Genomic DNA, 24122 nt, shown 5'->3' on the forward strand with positions numbered 1-24122 from the left:
GGCATGAGAACAAGAACATGTGAAAATAGATGGTTAATGCTACATGGTTGAGATTATCCTTTTCAACTATAATTTCTAAGACCTTATCGAATTAAGACCTGCCAAACCTGCCTTTCATTTTTTTCTTCGATCTCTAAGTAAAGTTTTTAATGCTCATTTCAACATAGTAAGGTTTTTCCGAAGCTTGACGTTTGCCTTTTTGCCATCGAGTTTAAACTTGTGAACTGTTTTTCTAGAATCGTTTTTGGTTTGAGGGACTTGACAATTATAGTGTCATTTTTAGGCTTGACTTCTTGATTTTTGTGAGCTCTGAATTGCAGCATTTAGAAATTGAGTCTGTTGCTAACACAAAAGCGATTTTAAGTGATTCGATTGAAAAGGCGTTATAGCGTAGTGGTTAAGGTGACTCGCATACGGAGATGGCCAAACCCCACCATTGTTGTCCTTTTGTACCCATGAAAACTCACTTATCTAGCTATACCCATTGAGACTCAAATTGCCTCGCCTGACATCTAAGTGCTGTATTTTTGCTATCTTTGTGAAAGTGATTGTTTTGTAAATCTGGACATACGTGCAATATTCGATGTCAGCTAGTTTTTTTTTAGTTTTAAAGCTCGCTAAATTTGCAGTAAAGTATTTCATTTTAAATATTTTGGTTCTTTGTGAGGCTTAGATATCATATCATAATCCAATTTTTTTACATGATAAATGGATATTGTCGTCTTTTTAAATTGGATAATGGGCATTCTCTACGAATAAACGCTATCTTTTGTTGCCTTACTCCTGGAAATTTGGTTTTTGCCAATCTCAGAACCTTCAGTTTACTTACTTGATTTTCACGAGCTCGCTGAGTATAGGCTTTTTTGGGTTCATTTTTAAATTCTTGGTCAGTTTTTTGTCTTTTTGGGAGCCCGTAGACGTTGGAAACCACGGTGACGTTTAGATAATTTCGGTGTAGGCCATTGATGATTAATGTCGGTTTTGGAATTATGGTTTCGGCTTTGAACTACTGTTTTTTATCTCTGTTGGAAGTCTCGCCACTAATTTCGTTCTTGACAATATTTTCCGTCTGGTTGAATGTAACTCTACAGGAGAAAATTTAAGAAAAAGACTAGACAATACGTCAAATAACTTTATAATTGTCTGTTTTGAGTATAAAAGAGATTAATATTAGGAAAAAAATTCATTTCAGATAGTGATGTTATATATTTTATATAATTGTACAGATGCATGTATCACAATGATATGTAAATTATGCCTTTTGTCTTCCGCAGTTAGATGACATCGAAAGAATTAAAAAATTAGACAGGCGTTCATTTTGCATTTATTCATTTCACCATTTATTAACTGTTATTTTTACAATTAGCAACCAAGGAAGACGATTACAGGACAAGCAACTAATTTTCAATTATGATTTTTGCTTAGCAAATTTGTTGGTATATTAGTTCTTAACTTCAGCCTATTTCGTTGAAATTGGACTTACCAAATGTCATTTACTCACGGATTTTTTTTCAATAATATATATGGACCTGTTTCAGTATTAACTTTTCAATTACCGAAAATGACACGATGAAACTTAATTTTCAGCTTCCAAATTTGATTACCCGATCGCTAATTTAAATTTACATTTTGTACTCATTATCAGGGCTTCAACATATCACTTTTTTCCTTATAAATTTAGCCAACTGGTCTTATTGTTTGAGTAACAGAAGTTTGTTTTGAAAAAGACAAAATATCATAGTTGTTAGCCATCTTAGTTACTCGCACGTCGCGGCCTTAATTCGCAAATTTTGTTGATGGTTACTGAACGGCAGAAATAAGTAAGAAATTGATACGTTTTCACAGAAAATGTTTGTCAATTTTTATTGCATGTGCTTAAGATGTCAGGCTACATGAGTAAATTTTAAAAATAATGTCAGAGATACAGAATACTTTTATATTATTGAGCAAGCTAACTGTGCTAATCGTCAACTCAAGTGAATAATTTTTTTCTCGTTTTGGGACGAGTTTACTGAATATTATCATACGTACAAAATGAATTCTAGAAATGTCACATTTGCTTTAAAAAATGCCAGAGTACTTTTAATATTACTTGTCGGATTAATTGAAAAATGATCCTATTACCCTAAGCGAGGTTAGAACAGATACGTTATATTGATGGGAGCGTTACTTCTTAAATTATCACTAATTTTTGTTAAAAACTGTAGCCAAAATTTTGAAAGAAATTGTTTTGTTACACTGGTCGACCCCAAAAATTATAGTTTTCTAAAAATGCGTTTCACTATTAAAATGCTTTTCATCGAAAAAATTGTTTCAGGTATTACGTTTGGATGGACGATTTTTACCTTGGAACAATTTTTTTTGTTTTTGTTTTCTAATTTAAGAAACCAATTGATTAGTGATTAGTTAAACTCACTTTTTGAAAATCTACTAATGTAAAATTTTGGCCGACTTTTTCGAAGAATGAAAAACTCTTTCTTAAGTTTTGTTCACAATGGGTATATGAAACTGAAAATGAAACTGAGAAATGTATAAACAATTGCTAACTTATTTCTGCCCTTCTTCTTATATTAGTAATTATGGACGAGGGAACGAACAAAACGAATCCAGTGAAGGAGCTCGCAATCAAAATCGTAAGTTCATTCTTTTAGTTTTTACAATTTTGTAATATTTGACTGAGAAGGGTTGATTGGGTGTCTATCAGTTGGGTTAATTATAACCAAAAAGGGGGGAAAAGTTATAAAATCCCGATTATGTTTTCGCACATCGAGTTCTAGCGTTCTCGTTGGAAATTATTAGTATTAGCGTTTATTATAGACCAACTTGAAACAAAGATTTGAAAAGAAACTTGCACCTAATTTTGATGCACTTTTAACTTGATTTTGAGTAGTAAACTCTCTCCAATAAAGTTAGGGGCTTAAAATCTGATTCAAAAGCAATTTGGATCATGAACAAATCAAAATAAATAAACGAAAAATACCAGAGTAATATAATTTGTTCAAAATTGTTGCACGGCAGCAAATACTAGTTGCCCCGAAACAAAATTTTTAACAATTATATCATTCCTGTAGTATTTTTCATTTGATGCATGTTGATTTTTTCATGATCAAAATTGCTCTCATTCAGAAACTTAAGCCGCTAATTCAATTGGAGATAGTTTATTACTAAAAATCAAGTTGAAAGTGTACCAAAATTGGTTTCGAGTTTCTTTTTAAATCTTTGTTTCAAGTTGGTCTATAATAAGCTCTAATACCATCATTTTAAGCCTCTTGCTGCCATTATGACTCATCCTCAGCTAAAACAATGCACCACAATTGGGTTCCAGTCCGTTGTTTGAGAGTAAATCGGTCAATCATAGTGGTTTGTGTTTCGGTTTCAGAGCAGATTGAGACTTCAAAACTTTTCTTCGTCGAAATTTCTTACGTACCCAAAGAATTGATATTCTATTATGCATCTACAACGGTGCAAGAATAGTGGTGCCTAATTCATCCATTGGTCAATAAATGGCGCGAACTGAGCACTCTGTAGTATCATCTTTGTAATAGACCTTGACTGATTTCAAGTAGAGCCCGGAATGTGGTCCTCTAGACTAGGACTTTATAAAATTCATTATCGCCACCCCAGTGGGAGGTCCCCGACCCCAGACAGGTATGGGGGCAGACCGACTCGGGTCGCAGACATGGGATCTTGTGCGACCGAGCGAATAGTCTGGACAAAATTTTGGTCGTGTCATGCCGTCCGGCCCATGCGTGAATTGAATTTGCTCGGTTTGGCCAATACCTATTTTCGGTCTAGCCCATAACCAAGTTCGGGCTGGTCCAACAGCTCAGTTTAAGCGTTTAGTAAGTTGCACTCCAAGATGAACTGGGCTAGAAAAAAATCAACGCGATTAAGTCGATTCGCGGACCTGCTTTTTAAACATAGTCTATATAATTTTATATCAGTTTTTGCAATACTAAGATTATCAGATTTTTTTAGATCATACAAGATTACAAGATAAAAGGTTTTTAGGGCACAGAGTACGTATCAAAAGATTTTAAGTAGAAAACTAGATCGCTCTTATCTTATCAGATTATACACGATAGAAATTTGTGTGAAGAGGAAAGATCAATTATGTATTGGCGTCGAGTATCACATGAATCCTTCTCTTATAAATGGATTGTGATAGGTACGGTACGTATATCGTTTTAGAATGATGCTGTTAGTTGTTCTATTTTTTTGTAGCCTGCATCTAATTATGTTGTGACTGTTCACTCTTGAAACTTACAGAAACGCAATTTGTCCCTTGATTTTATCGTACAGGATCTTCTCATAAGTATAGGATCTCAGTTGTTTCAGAATGTGCCTTATTATCTATTATCAGATTATGCATCGACTTTTTAGACTAATACTCTACTAAGATTACAGAGAAACAATGCAAATTAGGCTAAATTGGCAATGATTGGAATAGCGGGTTGCAGAAGCTATCAATTGTTTAGTATAAGACCGTTAGTTAGTTCTAAGACCGCTCAGTTTATGCGCGGTCCTAAGACCGCTCAGTTTAGTTCTAAGACCGCTCAGTTAGTTCTAAGACCGCTCAGTTTATGCGTTTACTAGGTTGTACTAGCTTGAAGATGATTTGTGCTAGCACTGAATATCAACGTGTTTAAATCGATTTGTTTCCTGCGGACATACGTTTTGATCATAGTGTGTATAATTTCAAATGAATTTTTTCAGCACTAAGATTATCATTTTTTTCTTTTAGATCGATCATCAGAATATTTTTGTTGGTCATGGAGTTTTTTTTATAAAAATGTGCTGAATACTAAAGAAGAAAAATTGAAATGATATGTTATGACTATTATGTCAGATTTTACGAGATGAAATTTCACGTAAAAAACATGTTTCAGCACTATCATTGTTTTGGTAAAGTGTCATGGTGTGACTTTAAATTTTCGTGATTTCATTAAAGCAATAAGTAATAAATTGAATTTGGTTTTCTTCCCATTTGTAATGTGTAAGTGTAATTTCTCTCTATCCTTAATGATTGTAATCGTACATTATCTCTTTTGAAATAATAGTTTTGCAATATTGTAACAATTACTCATCCATCACAATGCCCGTAAAATACACTGCCTGGAACTTTACACAAGACTGTAAATACTCAGGTAATTCAGTGTTTTTGTTTGTTTCTGTTTTTTAACTTCGACAAATATAGTTTTTCGTTCTCCTCTGTTGTCGTCTTGTTTCTAGACGATGAGACATCAGAATAAAACCTTGAAATTTAAAATCATCAGTACTTTCTGGCTATCTGCTCTTTCAACTCGCTTATAGTTACAAGTCCATGCGATCTCGTTCAGGCTTTTTTCAATTTATTCATTCATTGTTAACAGAATATGTTACCATTTTTCTCTATGCTTGAAGTTACAAGAATTTTTTTATTTTCTTTCAATGCCCAGGCTCTGGTTGGTAAACACTATTTATTGGCGAGCAAATGCTGTTATACCGCATAATTGATCTTCTCTATAATGGTACATAATTGAGAAAAATGGAGTTGTTACAACTTAAATTTAAATTGCTCTTATATGAACAATTAACTTTTTCTTATAAAATGCGCTGAAATGCGATAAAAATATGTAAGAAATGCTCTAAAATTTTAGCGCATTTCTTACATAATTTCAGCGAATTTCCTCCTAGACCTTTTATTAAATTAAAATTAAATTAAATGAGAAGAGTACCAGGAATCAATGGCGCAGTGGATTGAATGATGGCTAAGCCACCATAAAGAAGGGTTCGAGTCTCAGTCAGCGCTGTTTCTCAGTGATTTTTAGCGCGTTTCTTGCAAAGTTTCAGCGCATATCAGCACATTTCAGCGCAATTTTATGTGAGGTTTTTGCGCTTAAATTTTTGAACGATCGGCGCATTTCATACATAATTTTTCTCGACCCGCGTAGGGGAGGGGGGATTTTCATAGACAAGGGGTTTTTCCATATAGTATCTCATTTCGTTTGCCAGCGTTTTTATTTAGAAAATTGATTATTTGTAACAGATGACGTATTAGGCTACTGTATATAAAAACGGCATTGGGCGTATGTGGCAAATAATACACAGCTCATTGAGCTTGGGTGCATTTGATGAGAACATCTGCAGAACTTTTTTGAATTTACATGTAAGTTGCTGGTGTAACTGCTAGTGAGCTGAAATCTGCTCATCAGAAGTTTCAAGTTCCTCCGGGAATCGGTGTTAAATTATAAATATAATTTTTGTCCTGGTGAAAAAAGAATTGTATCGGAGATCTTTTTCGTTTGTGCCCCCCCCCCCCACAGTACGTTATGTACCCCAGTTACAGCACGTAAATCATCTTGTAGAAATATGGCTTGTGCGTCTGGGATGTACAGATAATATGCGCCCATTAAGCGGGGGGGGGGGCGCAAACAGAAGAGATGCTGTTTTGGATATACATACTTGAGTCTCATGGGTTAAATTGTCGTAGGGAATAATTGAGCGACCAGTTCCTGACAAGCGAGAGATCATTGTGGGTGATCACGAGAAGTTCAGGAAGTCATGGGAACCCTTCCCTTACCCCACAAACAAAATCATATCATCCAAATACACCCTATGGAACTTCTTCCCAAAGAACCTCTTCGAACAGTTCCAGAGACTGGCCAATTTCTATTTTGGAGTTGTCACTATCATTGTCGTAAGTTCTCTTGTCTTTTATTTTTTGAATAAGAATCTGTAACTGTCTGTCGAAACCAGGTGTTCATTATTTGGTGCCAGTTCAAAACTTCAAACATGCTCGGCTTTTTTAAATCTCCGACGCACTGTTTCAATTATTCGTTTGGTTTCTCTATAAACCAATTCTCCAATTTTGGATCCTATTTAGCTAATTGAGAATTCACCTAATTCATTTGATCATGTTTGTTTAGATATTGATAGATGCGCCAGTGAGTCCTGTAGTGTCCATAATTCCACTGGCATTTGTCATTCTCACTTCCATGGCCAAACAGGTGTGTATTATTGTTGATTTTATTTTTCCTTATGGTGTCAGCTCAGCTTAAGTTGGAAGAAGAATTTTCGTGCTAGTAGTTTTCTATAAAGTTTAACTTGAGACAGCGACAGGTTAACTGCAGATAGTTGATTTTCATGTTAATATTACTGTTAGTTAGCTTTTAAAAATTTCAACGCGACTGTGACAATGGAGTTGCTTTGAAAAGAAGGTATTATAATTCAATCCATGTGTGAGTGTTATTTTCTGCCAGTTTGACTATATTTAGCAAGTTTGAAGCAATTATTGTAAACGTGTCTGTTTAATGCCATTTTTGCGTATATGAAAATTAACTAAGCTTAACCCCATCTCTGCGTTTCTTCAAAAAATAAGTCTGTTGTTAAAATAAAAACCATTATGAGATAAGCTAGCACAAGGCCCTAAAAGCAGTGTCAATATTTCTATTTAGTGCGCTTGAGGTCGGGGGTACGAATGCTTCCTCAATTGGAGCATTTTGCACCTATTAGATTTTAAAAAGTTGCAGCCCCCTCCGAGTTGTCCCGCTTGTCGTTGGGGAGCAATTTGTCTACCATTTGTTGGTTTACGTTTACTTTGTTAGATTAGTTTCAAACATGTTTTCACTATGATAGTTTTGCTCAATCTAGCAAAGTTAAACAATTGAGGTTAAACTATAGCGCAGAAAGGATCTTAGCAGCTATGGTTGATATTAAATTCCTTTATGCAAAATTTTTGCCTTGCCGAGTGTCAATGCTTCAGTTTAGTGCGCCGTAGGGCGGGATACGAACCTCTCCTCGGTCGGGACATTTTTTCACTTATATAAATTATCTAGGCTACAGACCCGTTTGAGTTAAATTGCTTCGCTTGTCGTTCGGGGGGCAAAATGTCTAACTTCTGTCGGGTTTCGTTTACTTTTTTTAAATTGGTTTCAAATAAGTTTTTGTTTTAATCGTTTTTAGATCTAGCAATAATAAACGGTCAAATGATAGCGCAGAAAGGGCATAACAGAGTAAAGTCCTTCGGTTCTTTTTACAATTTTCCAATCGTGGCTTTTCCCAATATGTTTATTCGTAACGCAATAAACTATTTGGTTACTTCAGGCGAAATTTAATCCTGCCGGAGTAATGCAACGCGAGATGCTTTGATTTGTTTTCTTCATTTTCTGTACAGATTTATTTCAGAATATAAAGTGGGACAGATCAACTGTTTTTTCCTGTCTGTCACAAAGTTTTCTTCGTTAATGATCTTTCGGTAGAAATTTAGGTGATTAAAATTTAATGGGAAATAGAAATTGCCCTGAAATTTGAAGTTCTGATTGCCAAAAGGTCACGGTATTTTTCTGCTGTTCCGACATCGTTGATTGACTGTTGTTATGTCCAAAGTTGTGACTTGGTAACTCCTTGACGTTCTTGTTTTACATGAACACGGCCTTGTAGTTTGAGATAATGGGAAATTGAAATCACTGATTGCGAAAAAATCAAGTGTACAAAACTTGCTGCATTATAGACCGTTTCCACTAGCACTCTCTTTGTGCATGAATTTCTTATCATAAAACTCAAACGAAATTTATTCAAACTGTATGGGTCCTGTAGTGTCCTCACGATAGTTTTCAATTGTATTTTTAATAATTTGTAACGGGATAAAATGAAAAAGCCAGGATATTATTTCATTGTTCAGTTCTGTTAGAGTTTTACTAGTCTCTAAGTTAATGATTGAAGAAATCTGCTGAGAAGATATTAATTCATAGTGCGAAGACATTTCGAAGTTTTCGGAGGTTTAGAGTAATCCTCTAAGTTTAAGCTAGTTACTACCAAAGTCGACTGTTTAGAGAGCAATTTGCCTGATGTGCGAGTTGTGGCAGCGTGGTATATGGTATAAATTTTCTATTATACTAAGTTTCTCAAAATACTCACGAACATTTCTTACTCTTATTGTGACTCGATCTTTCTTATAACTAGATTTACTTTTTAAAAGGGTTCTATTCTAACTCTTTTTTGGACTCCTAAAAGCATTTCAGTTTTTAGAATTTTATGAAGGTGAATGTTTTTGCGCTTTTTCTTAAAGACTCCAGTTTTGAAAAAATGTGAAATTGACTTTTTTCCTGTGATTTGGCATTGATAACCGATTTAAGATTACGAGATTACCGAATGTTGAAGATTTTGGAAGCGCTTGCATGGTTTTGTACGTATAAGTTTAACACGGAGGCTCGGTAATGTGCGATCGCACATAAGTTTCCGACCCCGCTCATCTACAATTTTTGGCATAATTGTCTACCAAATGAGGAACAGATATGGAAAACCCAAAAACTCAACTATTCAAAAAAATTGGTGTTTGAACGAAATGATAGTCTTCAAAGCAAATAACTCAGTGGAGTAGGAAACGATGCTTCAGATTGATGAGATATGCCAATATTAAGAAGGCAAGTCAAGACGAACAGCAAAATCAAACAACAACAACAAACATTAATTAAATCAGAAAATTTGAGTCCGTTTTAAAAAACAAAACTTAATAACGAAGTCAAAATAGCGTCATATAAAACAAACTGAACAAAATAGCTTGTAATTCACCAGAAAAGGTATGGAACCAGTCCATAATGAAGCTCGTAACAATTTTACAAAAAAGAACAAAAACAGTAAATCTGAAAAAATTCGCTTTTTTTTAAAAACAATTTCAAGATAATTAAAACCATTAGAAACCGACAAAAATATCCCCATAGCTTTATTGTTATCAATGCTTCTCTAGAAAGGATTTAAGATTTGTCAGTATTCAATTTTGTATGCCGTTAAAAAGAATATTATATAGACAACAAACAAAAAGTCAATTAAAACTTGCCAGAAAACGCTTTCGAAGCCGTAATGCTATAACAAACAGACAATAAAAGGAACGAAATTGCAAGATAAAAAATGTATTTATTTTGAAAACAATTCTTTTTGAAGTCATGAAAGCCATCAGCTATCTACAAATATCAGAATTTCGGCTCTTCCGTTCTTCCCTGAAAAACCAATGAAACCCCGTTATTGTACAGGAATTTTCATACGAATAAAAAGACAAAGTAAACGCGAGAGTGATAGGCAAAATTTAAAAAGTCATTTGAGTTCTTCGAGAAAGTAGGGTCGAAGCCGTTAAAACCATAATCTGTATCTCTAAGGATTTCAACATTATCAATTGTGTTTTATTTTGAATGCCAAAAATGTGATATTTGAACTGTGATTAACGTGATAATGTGACAAAACTAAAAACGTGAAAAATAGGCATATACCTAAAAATAAAAAAAATGTGAAATCTAGTGGTATCAAAGCCAGAAAACCATAAGCTAAGGCTTAAAACCGCAATAGAGGATAAATTTTAAGTCGTTAGAAAGAAGAAGCATTCTTAATTTGCTTACACTAAGCTACGCGTTGACCAAATTAAGCAAAAAATAGAGGCAAAGTTCAATAAGCCATTATTTATTTAAAAATCAAATATTTTTGGAAATCAAAACGACCATAAGCTTTCACTAGATGCATTAAATTGGAGCTTCTAAGGAAGCCAATTGGACCTATCACTACTAAGCTTTGATTTGAAATATTCTGTTCTTTAATTAATATAAAAAAGATCGACTAATTTAATTTAATATAAAAGACCGATTGATTACAATCCGATTTATTGTTGGATTGTAACAGTCCAATATTGGTCCAAAACTAGCCCTGCTTATGTTGTTTGTCTACTTGGAACACTTATGTTTTCAAATGTGATAGATATAGATAATTTGTTAGTTAAAAAATCAAAAATTAATGCTTCGTATTTGATAATCAACGAGCAAAGTTAGCAAAGAACAGCAATGTTTTAATTACAGAGCACTCTTACTGGCAGTTGATGAAGAAATAGCCCCATTTTGAGTCTGCAAAGATTGTGTTAGTGGTATTTGGGTGTTTACTTCCTGCAAATTTAATCAAAATGGACTAAAGAAACTTATTTAATGCTATTTTTGATGAAAAAGTCTGATTTTTGGAATATTTTGCCAGAGCTGATAAACAAAAATTAAATAAAATTATCAGACAATTTGTTTTGTCTTGAAAAACAAAATCAACGACACTTTTTAAAAAAATCAATAAATTTTTGCAAAATTTTAGTCAAAAATTTTGAAAAATGTGAATAAAATCAAAGGAATTCACTCTATTTTCTCAAAAGTTTAAACCTCGCTAACTCCCTGTAAATAACGAAAATAAAAAAACTTTTTAATTCCATATTCTGCGCTGGACGAGCTGTCTAATGATACCAGTCTCCACTCTCTACGATGAATATATCGATCGGCCAAAATTGTCTGAACAAAAAAAACCCATTTGAGTATATAGTTCCTCCCCCCTCCTCAAGAGGCGTCGGAACAATGAATAAATTTTTGCGTCTAAGATGACTTGCCAATAACTAATTGCTCTAGAACAAATTCATAACAACGATCTTAATCCTTTTATATGCAATTGAGTTCTTGAATTTTCGTGATTTACATACATTATTAGCATATAGAAGTTTAGTTGGCGACAAAATGCTAATAGCAGGGTCAAATAAAAAGCATGGAGTGTAGCTAGATACCAAGTTATTACCACAGGTGATTTATATTCAGCTCGAATGTGTTCTCTATCATTAAACGGTCAGAAGTGAAAATATGAGCCAATCATCAACCCCCACCCGATAGTAATTTGACGGTGGTTGTGTTTTTTATTGTCAGCCATAAACTCCAGTAAAATATTTATTAGCCGTTCTCAAATTATATGTTTTCCGTGTCTTTTTTCATTTAATAATAAGTGTCTATTTACCTCGGGTGGTCATTTTTTAGTACTCATACAAGGATCATATACAAATATCAGTGATATAGTGCATAACCATTGAAGGAATTTGAGAGTAATTACAATTTTTTATATGATGCTTGCATGACTACTAAGAAATCATACAAATCATTTATGACCTAGGATGGTTAATAAGAGTTTTGTATGATGAGCAACCAAAGTACTTAAAATCGGAAATTATCCTTACTTCATATGACCATTTTAACCGTCTAGAATAGTTTTATTGTAATATATTTGTGCAATTATTTTTTTGTATTATAATATTTTTTTGTGATATATTCATGATTGTACGTATTTTTTATTGGAATATGCATTATTTTAGTTTTTTTAAATATATATATTTTTTAAAATTATAATTTGTGTAATTATAGGGATATGAGGATTGGGTGCGTCACAAGGCAGACAGTGCCCTAAACAACAGAGAGGTCAAAGTTATCAAAGACGGGTTCTGTAGACCAATCAAGTGTGAACACATCAGAGTGGGGGACATAGTACAGGTACCATATTGATTCTATAATGTTCCATTGTTTTCTTTTCGGCTGAAAATGTTGGAAAACATTAAAGCTCGTTTGAACAATATTTTGGACCCCAGTTTTTTGTGGGTAAAAATTGAGGTAGTATTTTTAGGGTAAAACACTTGACCAATCACCATTGAGCCAAGAGTTGACCAATCAGCAATAAGACAAGAGATGTCCTGATTAGTAGTAACATGAAATTTGACTAACGAGCATTAAGCTGTAAATTGAATATAAAATTCATGCACGACAATACAATTTTTTAGTTGGTTGTTATTTATGAGTAAAAGTTAGTTTTATCTTGCGAGAATGACTCGTTTCCAGGTGGACATCAATGACGAGATCCCAGCTGATCTGGTGTTCATCTCTGGGTCCACTGGTGCTGAGGGTACATGTTACGTCACAACTGCCAACTTAGACGGAGAGACCAATCTCAAGGTATAACTAATCAATGTCATGTCACTACTGGCAATGTTGATATAGTTGATATGTTGATATAAAAAACTATACATCAAATGTTATACTTGAATACACAATCGAAATTATATATGGCGACATGAAGTTGTTATCCTGAAATTTAATTTCTAATTTGTATACGTGATTTCCACCTCACAATGAGACTAAATTGTTTATAATGTAAAAACAGCAGGACTCGTCTTAAATTAAAATACAAAAAATTAAAAATACACTACGGACCTGTTTATTAGCCTCAAAAAAGAGCGACACTTCATATCCAACGAACTATATACACATACATGCACAAAAGAATAAAAAAAACAAAAAATGTTTTAAAAAAACATTTTTAAAAAAGAAAAACCAATAATTGGAATTCTCAATGTCAATATATCAATAAGAACTTGTTTAAGGAAATTTTATTCAGAGGGAAATTCGTCAGCATGCCATAACTTTTAAATATTCGTTGAACAATAATGTGAGACAAAGGATAAAGACAACAAATAAGTATATTGGTCAATTTAACTGATTTCTTTGGAACAACATGATGTAAACGTCGTTTAAACCCGTAACTGATTCTTGAAATCTCTAACAAAACAATAATTATCAATCGAAAGAACGCATATCAACTTCTATAAATATAACTAAGGGATCGCGCAAGTAACGACAAATACAGGACACAATCGAAAAGGTTTCCTGAAAAGTTTTGGAAATTAAATTATTAAATGGCTTCAAATTTGACAAATTCGAAAGTTGATGAAGCCTGAAATTGCTGACACATTGACAAAGAATAACATATATTGGCAAAACTAATATACTGAACTGTAAAAGTAAGTTAGGACCCCCTAGCAATATTACTCCTACTTAAAATCACATTTTGAAAATAATTTGTACACCATTGGCCCCTTACACTAGTTCTATCCTGCCTATGAAATTCGGATAAAACGCACCGTTAACTTGCCACAAAATCCCAATGTGAACTGTATCCAGTTTTCACAGAAAAAAAGAAAGTTGTCAGCAGAAGTGATATATTTTCAAGTTTGTTCAACTATGACTAAGTTTGCTCTTGTGTTAAACATTAGAGAGAGAAAAAAGTATGAATAAATTGTAATCTTATGACAACTGTCTTCTTACTGTGAAAATTGGATAGAGTTCATCAACTTTATACTGGGATTTCTGGTGAGTGAATGTTGTGTTTTATCTTAATGCTATGTGAGAGGACTGGTGTTGGGGATCAATGTTGTAAAAGTTGTTTTCAAAATGTGATTTTAAGTTGGAGTAATTTTGCCACAAAAATTGAGTTTTTACTTCGTATAACTTTCGCCAACTTCTGCCGTTCAGTATAATTTTTAACGAAGTGTCTAATTCTTAAAAACTATTTGCTGCCCTTCCGAGGTTTTAGGTCAGCTGCAACTGTAAACATGTATCATCTCTAAAAGGCGTTTGTGAAAAGTCAGAGAAATCAAAGACAATACAGAATGCAAATTGCCCCATGTGAAAAGAATTTTTATAAGTTAAAATTCTCCATATTCAAATTCTCACTCAATTTTAGCAGTTTAATAAAGCGCTCTCCATAAAATTACTCGCATGCCAATTGTTTTATCACTCCATTGTGGCTGAATCTCGACTCTAATTTGTCGTCTTTTCAATGCAATTAAAAGTCGAACAAAATGTGAACTGATCTTAATTTTGAAAAGAGATTTTTTCGCCTGAAGAATTCCAAAGATAGTCCAAGAGCCGTCTCTCTTAAAAAGCCATGCTTCCATTAAACTTATTCCTACAAAAGTTACTCATGGTAAGATCTAATTTCGGGAAAAAAATTGCAAGAAATCGACAGAAAATATATTCAAATTTCTCAAATTTTCATTGTAGTTCTAAAAAAAATTACCAACGAAACTTTAATAACTTGGAAAAATTTATTCTAGCAATTGGCGTTTTTTTTATTCCTAATGAATTAAAACAATACAATTTGTATAAATTAAAATAGCCTAAGTTCCGCCAAAATTGCTGAAAAACATTCACATCAGCACCAAAAATCATAATAATTAACACAAAAGTTCGCTGCACTGTCGAAAAAGCTCAAAATTTTATTATAGCCCACTCAAACCTCTGACCTTAAAAAAATTGTGAAACGAAAAAATAAACTGCGTGATTAAGCTTCTTTAAGTAAACAAATTGGATAGTTTCCCTTTATTTAACGGTTGTTTTGACAACAGTTGTGTCGTTGATAGGAGTTTGTGTGTCATCAAGAGACAGCCTGTCTGGACAGTGTTGAGCAGCTGAGGAGTCTGAATGTGCTGATAGAATGTGAACAACCTCAGGTGGATCTATACAAGTACAATGGCAGAATTACTATCATATCACAACGCAGCGAACAATGCATTAAGTGAGACAATTTTGAAGTATCCTCATTCTAGATGGACCAAAATGAATAAATTCACTATAGGAATCTATTCTCTTTGGCTCCCCCCATAGGTGGGTGAAAATTATTTGCACCCCCCAAGCGCCCGTACCATATTTTTTTATAAATATTAACTATAATGACACGTGCTCTGCAGGCGGGGTGCATAACGTACTGAGGCTCTAACGGAAAAAACACCATTTTCAATCCACTAATCTTAATCATTTGTTTATAATAAACGTCGTCTGTACTTTAGATCTCTCTCGGCTGAGAATCTGTTGCTTCGGGGCTCCTCTCTTAAGAACACAGAGAAGGTGTTTGGGGTTGCAATCTACACCGGCAGAGACACCAAAATGGCACTCAACTCAAAATTCAAACCACACAAAGTATCAACTGTGGAGAGCATACTTAACAGGTAGAGTTGAGTTTATGTCGATCATACTTATCACTAGTTGTCATGTCTGTTGGAATCACCTCAATGTTATGTGTTCAAATTAAATACAAATTGAATTTTTTGAACTGGTGTGGTAATATGGCTGTTATAGAAAAAATTATCCAATTGTTTGTTTGAACTACTTTATTACAAACTTTTGAAAAAGAACGTTTCAATGATTTTTTTGCACACTTTAATGGAAACGTTTTAGATATCTTTCAAAAAAGTATATACGGAACCGAAATATTGTAAATTTAAAAAAAATCTGATTTCTGAAATCATCCTGAAGTTATTCAAGCATAATTTGGCCTGCAACAAAATATAATTTGAAGCTTCTCTTTTTCAAATTGTTTGGTAAAATCGTTGCTTTAAGAAAACTCATTGCTGTGAATTGAAAATTTTTATCCTGAAAAAACATCTTTATAGAGATGTTTCTCAAGAAAAAGGTTTCGAGATAGTTTTGTCTCTTGTTATGAACAATTCGTACAAAGGGTATTTTCCGATCAGAGTTGAAGCAATCTGTTATAATGCCACTGCACAAAAGTGGTTTTAAAAGTGAATTGGATAATTATCGTCCGATCTGTTTGCTCATGTTTTTCTGCAAAGTCTTTGAAGGAGCAATGTACAACAGTGTTTACTCATTTGCAGAAAGTTGCAATCTGTGTTCTTTTAGGTAAAAAGTTGTTTAAGTTTCTAGAAAAATATTTGACAATCGACGTAATAGCTGAAAAATTAAAAGAGAAAACAATATAACGCACCATATGACCACTTTTTGGTCTCTTATAACTCTAATGAGGCAAATGTGCTCAGAACATTTGTTTGATATATTTTGAAACGTTAAAAAAAATTAATTCTGACTTCTTCGTAAACTTTTTGGAAAGAGGATGCCTGTTGCTCCTGATGCTTTTTTTTACAAAATAACAAAAATCTAAGCAAAAATTGTAGCTGTACCTTCGTTTAAGGCAGCGCGATTCAATTTTTGCTATCAAAAATTTGATTTTTTTTTCAAATTTGAAATTTCGTGTTAACTAAGTCTGGATTTTCGCTGAAGTTAACTTTAACAGGCCGTTTAAGTGGGGAAACAGCAGATTTTTTAATATTTAGCATTTAAGTTTTGCTTAACGCTTTGAGGAAAATTTATAAAAAAAGTCCCAAACAAATTTATTAAAAAAACAATAAGTTTATTTTCTATGTTATTTTTTTCCGGGCATGGTATGAGGTCGGTCGAAGAAGCTTGTTGTGTGTCCTGTCCTGGCTTGACGAAGTACAAATTACTTTACTGATTATGCTATCCAATTTTAATTTTTGTTGTTTTGATTTAAATCTGGTTATTCTGTAGTTATACTTTGCAAGCGAAGTGAAATTATTTCTTGGTTTCTTTTTTATTAACAAAAATTAACAAAGAGATCTGAGGCGTCAATCTATAGATATAATAAATTTCACTGATCTCTAATCTTGATATTAACCATGAATTTTTTATCTCTTGTAGGTTCCTAGTGGTGATGTTGTTGGTGCTGATACTGGAGGCCATGTTCTTGGCTGTGATGTATTTCTACCTCATGAGTCTAGACCAGGTGGAGGAGGCATGGTATCTCGTAGACCATACTGAAGACGTCTCAGTTAGTACAAATTAATTAACTGATTGTCGAACAAAATCTATCGGAGATCTTATCAGATCACCGATTATCAAGCATCCAGCTTTTGATTGCTTGAAAAATGTAAATTTTGAACACAGTTAATATGTACATGGTTCAATTTGTTAATATCGCGGCTTTACCATTCAGTTGGGTGTATTTGCTTTTTCACTAAACCATGCTCTTTTTATCAATATTTAAGGGAGCGTTTTCAAGGAAGCTTTTTTAGGGCGTTGATTTAATAAAGAGGTTGGAAAAATCGTTGTTTCAGGCGGGCAACACTATCAACGCATTCCTTAGTTTCTCAACCCTTATCAACTACATAGTGCCAATATCTCTCTACGTCACAATGGGTACGTTGGTCTGTCTCAAGTATCGCGAATTGTAGCTACTTCTATGCAAAATGAATAATTATGTGAAATTGTTTATTTGTTCAGAGCTGCAGAAGTTCATGGGTGCTCGCTTCTTCGGCTGGGATGTCGAGATGTATGACAAGGTTAGTAGCCTGTCATTATTGAGATTACATTTTTTCATCGACGAAATTGTTTTCATTGCCGAACATCCATTAATATTTTTCCGGCCCTGTTTAATTGCTCTCAAACGAAGTTTGTAGCAATTATATTAGTCCTGTCGGTCTTTTTTTAATGCAATTTTTCGCTTGACCAATTTTTCTTCTGACGCATCTGACTTTTCGTCCTCAAAAACGGGATAAACAGGTGGAGCCTTTCAACCCACTAGTCTTCAAGTATGCGATTCACAGAATCTGTTTTGGAGATTTATGCTTATGGTGCGAAGGGCGGTTCTTAGAGATTGACTCCCCCCACCCCCAACTGTTGCCCCCCACACTGTTGGCACCCCATCAGCCCCCCGGTGCGCACCCCCCCCCCCTGCTGTGTTCACTTACGACCCTTCAATTAAGCTAAAGCTAGCCTCACTAAACCGTGCCTAGCTACTGACGAAGTCAACCGCTCGCCGGTCGTTAGAGAGGAATTCGCCCGACGTTAGTCTGTTATGTTTATTTTCGACTGAACTTCGTGTTACCTTTTTTGATTTTGCACACTGGTTGTGGTAGTGCGTTCTGGCGTTCATTTCTGAAGCTGGCGATATCAAATTAGATTTGATCAAGTTTCTGGCATTTTTTTCCTGGTATGAGCTAGTATCAAGTGTACTCGCCAACAGTTAGTTATTTAAGGTTATAATTTTGAAATATAAGGTGTACAATCAAAACTATTATTTTTCTTTCCCTTGTTGCCATGGATGAATGTGTTGTTTTGCAGAAGACAGGTCAGTATGCGAAGGCAAATACGAGTGACCTGAATGAGGACTTGGGCCAGGCCGAGTTCCTGTTCGCAGACAAGACTGGAACCCTCACTGAAAATGACATGATGTTCAGACAGTGTTCCATAGAAGGCCAGATGTACCACGAGGTTGGTGACTATCATCCACAGATAATAATCAATTGTTAATGGCTCTCGAACGAAGTCTTTGAAGGTTGATTTTATAGTTAAGATTATATAGTAATTTTTTTCAAAATCTGCTATCATACATGCAGGACATGGACCATTTTTGTCTAATTTTCTCATTTCTCAAGTAACGGGTGTGGCGGTGCAAAAGCCAGGCATTATAGATTTTGTGAGACGTTTATCTGCTTGTTCTGCAGCAAATTTAGCCTTTCGTAGAAAGAACTTTATATTCGACAGCAAAGAACTTTATATTCGACAGACTTATTTACGTTCCTTCTGGGAAGCAGGTAGGCCAGTTGCGTTGTAAAGAATATGGCTTCATCACTGCAACCAAAACTAATTGTAAATGCGGCGTTGATTATGCTCTTGAAGCAGCCGAGGAGCCGAATTATGCCGTGCATGAAAACAACCGTTAAGAAAGAGGCATTCTTTTCTGCCACTCCCCATTGAAGTGCTCAGGGGTCTCTCACAAACTTTCGAAAATGGCTGTTCTTGCTGACAATGAAATTTTTATTTCGGATGTGTCAGTTGCCTGAAACAAATTGACCCTGTCAGTTGCCGTAGGTGTCATCCGAAGAACTGCAATCATGATTGCTCCTAAAGCCTCCTCTTATCTGTATTTGAGTTTATGGAATCCAAATGTAGTCAACATTGAAACAAAAATTAAAATTAGTCCAAAACTTGGCTACTTTGATGTTCATGTACATAAGGAAGGCTAGTCTCCTAAGCTTGAGTCAGTTACTGCCAAATTCAACCCTTCGCCTGAGAGCAAATCGTTGAAATCGGTTGATGTTAATAATTATCTAATTTTAGGTAGCGTGACTCATTACATAAAGTGCGAAGCGAAAATGACAGTTAATTTAGACAACTGCATCCAAATTTTATTTGTTCCTGGGATCTTTTCTGCTAGCGCCCCCCCCCCCCCCGCTTAGTTAGGCACCCCCCATTTATAAATGTGTAAACATATTGTTAAAGCTAAGTAATCTTATACGTGAACATATATGAGCAATATGCATTTACTAAAAGCTAGCACAGCTATGGTTTGAAAGTATTACGTATTCAACCAAAATTTGTTGCATATAACGTAAGCATCAATAAAAATTTCTGTATTAACTCATTTTTGGTTTTATCGGCTACAATAAGGGCTTGATTTTTTAAAACTTCTTAAGGAAACTATTCTAAAAGTGCCTTCAATCTACCTAGACACTTTTGTTTCAATGAAATGCAAATATCGCTCTCATAATTCGCAAAAACTTAGATTTTGGGGGGTGCAAATTTAACGGCTATATAAGGCTGGGGGGGGGGGGGGCGCTAGCAGAAAAGATCCTTGTTCCTGTTGTTTAGTGCCGCCCTAATGGGTCAACTGTATTTCATGGATCAGTAAGTGTTTATATTGTGGTCACACCTTTTAGAGAACTTTTATGACTATTCCTGAATCCTTATGTTATGTGCGCTGATAATAAACGATAAATGTAAGGATATCAAATGTTATAACACAATGAAGCAATAAAGATTGTAGATGCCTTCTCAATTCAGATCTTTTTGTGAACATTTGATATACGCTTTTGATCCAGTGCAATGTCAAGTTTATGATTAATATTCTGTTGCCTTGAAAGGTACTAATATGTTTATGCAGCCAGTTTTATTTAAGCAGTGTTGTTGTCGATCTTTCCCAGTTGCCGTTGCTCTTAATACAATGAATTTGTTTATCCTATTTTTGGTTTTCCTTGTAACCAGATTACAAAATCCGATTTATTAAATCAAACAATTCCTTCCTATTGGAGTTTCACGCTTGTTGAAATTCTCTCTGTTGTAAGACTTTTTGATCTGTTGTTTGTTGTTCCAGGTCGATGCAGTTATGAAAAGACGGTCTGAAAGTGGCACTAGGTTTGTAGACGTTGACCATGCAGAGCAACAGATACTACAGGTAGGAATCACTAGAGGTCTCTGGATCTATTCTGTTCCCCCAGTGTTTTTATGTCCCCGATTACAATTTAAATTTTGTTATAAAGCATGTCACTATGTAAAAAATAGCACGTGTAGCTTGGGGGAGGGAGTAAATGACATTTGTCAAAATTTGTCAAAGCTGGGGAGGACAAAATACATAAACGTTTTTAAATTTGAATTACTATAACAAAAATTTGACTTTCATGGGTCGACTGGCATCCTTTCAGAAATGAATGGCTCTTCTACTAGAAATTTGTCCTTTAAAATTCCCAATTCACTGGCGATGATGACATTTGTGAAGCTGGAAAAATGTTCCTACCGTTGTGAATCGAACATGTATAATTTTGGGACACACCCGTCTTTGAAATAAGATTTGAAAATAAATAAAGGCAGCGTGGTGTGAATAGGCGGGCTCGTATTTCAATATGGAAAAGCAGCGGGTGTTAATGAATAATGAAGTTTCATCAAAGATGTGTGTGCGACAGGAACCATCATCGCGACTAAACTTAAATCTTTAAGTTATAAGGTTAAATGGATCCATGTTTTATCTCTGATAATTAGAGACGATGCAGATCATTTCCCCGATTTGAAGATCCAGACCTCATAAGAGGAACGGAAAAGTCGGTAAAGCAGCTTTCATCACATCGCTTGCTTTTCAAGTAGGAAAACATGTAACAAAAGTGGAAGTTATATCTTTTTGCCAATTCAAAAATGCTTCAAGGCATCACTTGAACTGTCTTTTCAAGTCTATTTTTGTCCTGGTATATCTAAATGATGTATTTGTTATGACACCATAATATGTTATTAGATTTGAGAACCAATTTGTTATTATTATTATTAGTTAACTGTGGTGATGTTAAAGTAAAAGTTTGGAAGTTTAAACGGTGTCTTGAGTGAATGAAAGAACGGTGTCTTTAGTTCTGACTATTGATCGTGAAATGTTTATTTTTTCAGGATTTTTTCCTGAAGTTGGCGTTGTGTCACACAGTACACGTGAACAGAGGAGTGGCCAATTCTAAATTCAAAGTGCAAATGAGGGGAGATAGAGAGGACTGTATTGAGTATCAGGCATCCTCACCAGATGAGAAGGCTCTACTAGAAGCTGCTTTTAGGTAATAGTAGAGCTAAGATATGCATTATTACAAAGTCGCGAACTTTGCTGCTCGTGGAGTGTTAGAAAAATTGTTTGTTCCAGTGTCTCAAAAGTAAAAAATATCCTCTGTAACCGGACTATGAGTGCAAAATTATTGTCGTCCAGGAAGATCCAAAATGTTTGAGATTACTCGGCTCGGGATTGATTGAGAAAAATGATCTGAGAATCGTTTCAATTTTCAATGCCTTTTCAGACAACGAGTTGCGTTCTTGGGTCTGTTTGCTGGAAGTGAAATGCGAATTCTGCTGGCTGGGAGAGAAGAGATCAGTTACAAACTGCATCATGTGCTCGAATTTGACTCTACCAGGAAGAGAATGAGCGTCGTCATCGAGAACTCTAATGGTAAGTCACTTCTTTATTCACATCACCGGTTTTTCAGCAACGTTTTTTTGAGATCAAGGGTCATGACTTGGTGTATGATTTCTTATTCTCGAGCTGAAGTTTGAAGCAATTATTGTAAATGTGCATGGTGTCTTTTAAATGCAAAAGTTTTGTTTCTCCTTTGACTTTTTTTTTCTAGAACATTCCTTGTTTGAGCTGATAAACTAGTAAAGTCAGTGAACATCGAGTGTGAGCAGCTCCTAATAGGCTCTAAGTGTACGGCTTACCGAAGCTGCTGAGTAAGCCGAGCACCATTTTTCTTTTGTTCACTTGTGCACTTTGATCACATTTATCGAGAAATAACTGAAAGTTCTTGTGTTGTAGGTGAATTGTTGCTCCTATGCAAGGGCGCCGAAACAGCTGTGCTGAACAGATGTCTTCACGGACCACGTGACACAGTATTGCACCACGTGAACATGTACGCCGAAGAAGGTCTTCGAACTCTCGTCATAGCTGAAAAACACCTCAGCCGAGAAGAGTTCAACAAAATAGACGACTGTCTAAACAAAGCCAAAACTGCCTTAGAAGGAAGGGACGAATTGCTAGCAGCTGCTTTTGATCACATTGAGACGGGTCTGACTTGTGTGGGTGCGACTGCTGTTGAGGACCAGTTACAAGATCAAGTGCCAGAGACGATAGAGTATCTGCGCCATGCTGGCATCAAGGTTAGTTAATGATCCGGTCTTTAAAACATCTGGACTTAACAATCACGAAAGAGATTCGTAAGACAACTATTAGTCAAGGTGCTACGGCATCGAATGTTTAAAAATGGTTTCTTCGAGGGAGTTAGAGAATTTCGCACATCAGTGTGAACCTTTATCTAGTTGTGTTAGGAGGGTCTATGCAGCCGCAACTACTGCAAAAGTGACCAATATTGGCTTCAAGCCAAAATATTCATTTAAAAGCCTATTGTTTTTGGGGGCTGGGGGTTGTGGAGGATGTTAAATTCAAACGTTTTATTTTTTGAGTGATTTGAATTGTGCGCATTAAACAAATAAGTCTGTTGCTAAATTAAAACCGACTCTTAGTGATGACCGTACAGCCTGTGTAGCGTAGAGGTTAATGTTCAATACAATTATACGAGAGGTTGCGGGTTCCCTAGTCAGAATTTTTTGGCATCATAAAAGTTTCTTTAGCGTATGCCCACTTTTTAAATGCCCGCGAGTCGTGCGAGAGCAATTCGTCGACATTAGTCGGTTTATGATTTAACTATTATACTATACAAAACGTTTTCGTGTTATGTAGGTATAATTGTGTTACATTATACAAACTTGTATAAAAAAATTTTCTTAAAGAAATTAAGTATTCGAAAAAAACTGATTTTTTTTATTTTGCGAGCTGTCTTTTTTATTAGTTACCATTTTAGGCTTTTATTTTTTTGTAGCTCTAAGTTTCTATGGAAGCCAAGGCGAGAAATTTTATCGAACATGAGAGTTGTAACTTTGAACACATGATAAAATTCTATGAAAAAAGAAAAGATAAAAAATAATGTCTCTTCTCTTTGAAATCTAAAATGATTTTCCTAAAATTATTTATTGTGTTATAATCAGTTTCTCTGATTTCACTTATCAGAACACGTATCCATTTAAACAACTCTCATCATGTACAAGAAAACTACAGAAATTTATTTTTCTGGAGAAAAAGGGAAACCAAACTAAGATGAAAAACTTTTTGTATGCAAATTAGAGCCTTTGTTTCAAAAACTTCTTGATTCGACAAACGTAGGTAAACGTAATTATAGTTTTTTTTATTTATAAAGAGAAAGATCGAAAGTTGTTGTTTTTTGAAGAAAGTTATTTTCGTATATCCGCAAAGCCCACCTCTCATATTTAATTTAATTTTTTTCTCTTGAAATGTCAGAATTGGTTAGATTTGGGATATTTGAGACAGAATAAAAGAAAACAATTTGGTGAGAAAGAAAGAAATTCAATTCT

The 24122-nt window shown here is 34.7% G+C and overlaps 1 protein-coding gene across 13 annotated transcripts in view; it reads left to right on the forward strand.

The window, feature by feature from the left end:
* Positions 1 to 24122, forward strand: part of LOC142351575 (phospholipid-transporting ATPase IF-like) — a 104382-nt gene that overhangs the window by 7769 nt on the left and 72491 nt on the right. For 8 of the 13 annotated variants that reach the window (XM_075403679.1, XM_075403673.1, XM_075403672.1 and 5 more), the window contains exons 2-17: positions 1227 to 1820; positions 2575 to 2633; positions 6473 to 6679; positions 6909 to 6989; positions 12180 to 12305; positions 12648 to 12761; positions 15008 to 15162; positions 15434 to 15592; positions 17100 to 17229; positions 17516 to 17597; positions 17682 to 17740; positions 18522 to 18671; positions 20554 to 20634; positions 21609 to 21766; positions 22001 to 22149; positions 22513 to 22853. In XM_075403679.1, the coding sequence (XP_075259794.1) occupies positions 2580 to 2633; positions 6473 to 6679; positions 6909 to 6989; positions 12180 to 12305; positions 12648 to 12761; positions 15008 to 15162; positions 15434 to 15592; positions 17100 to 17229; positions 17516 to 17597; positions 17682 to 17740; positions 18522 to 18671; positions 20554 to 20634; positions 21609 to 21766; positions 22001 to 22149; positions 22513 to 22853 (2046 nt within the window). In that variant the 5' untranslated portion in view covers positions 1227 to 1820; positions 2575 to 2579. Of the gene's footprint in view, positions 1 to 1099; positions 1821 to 2574; positions 2634 to 6472; positions 6680 to 6908; positions 6990 to 12179; positions 12306 to 12647; positions 12762 to 15007; positions 15163 to 15433; positions 15593 to 17099; positions 17230 to 17515; positions 17598 to 17681; positions 17741 to 18521; positions 18672 to 20553; positions 20635 to 21608; positions 21767 to 22000; positions 22150 to 22512; positions 22854 to 24122 lie in introns of those variants that run through there. The other 5 variants (XM_075403675.1, XM_075403676.1, XM_075403677.1 and 2 more) reach the window with 3 other exon arrangements.

This window comes from Convolutriloba macropyga, chromosome 13, assembly GCF_964194025.1.
Source record: "Convolutriloba macropyga chromosome 13, txConMacr16.3, whole genome shotgun sequence".
NCBI classification, from domain to species: domain Eukaryota; kingdom Metazoa; phylum Xenacoelomorpha; order Acoela; family Convolutidae; genus Convolutriloba; species Convolutriloba macropyga.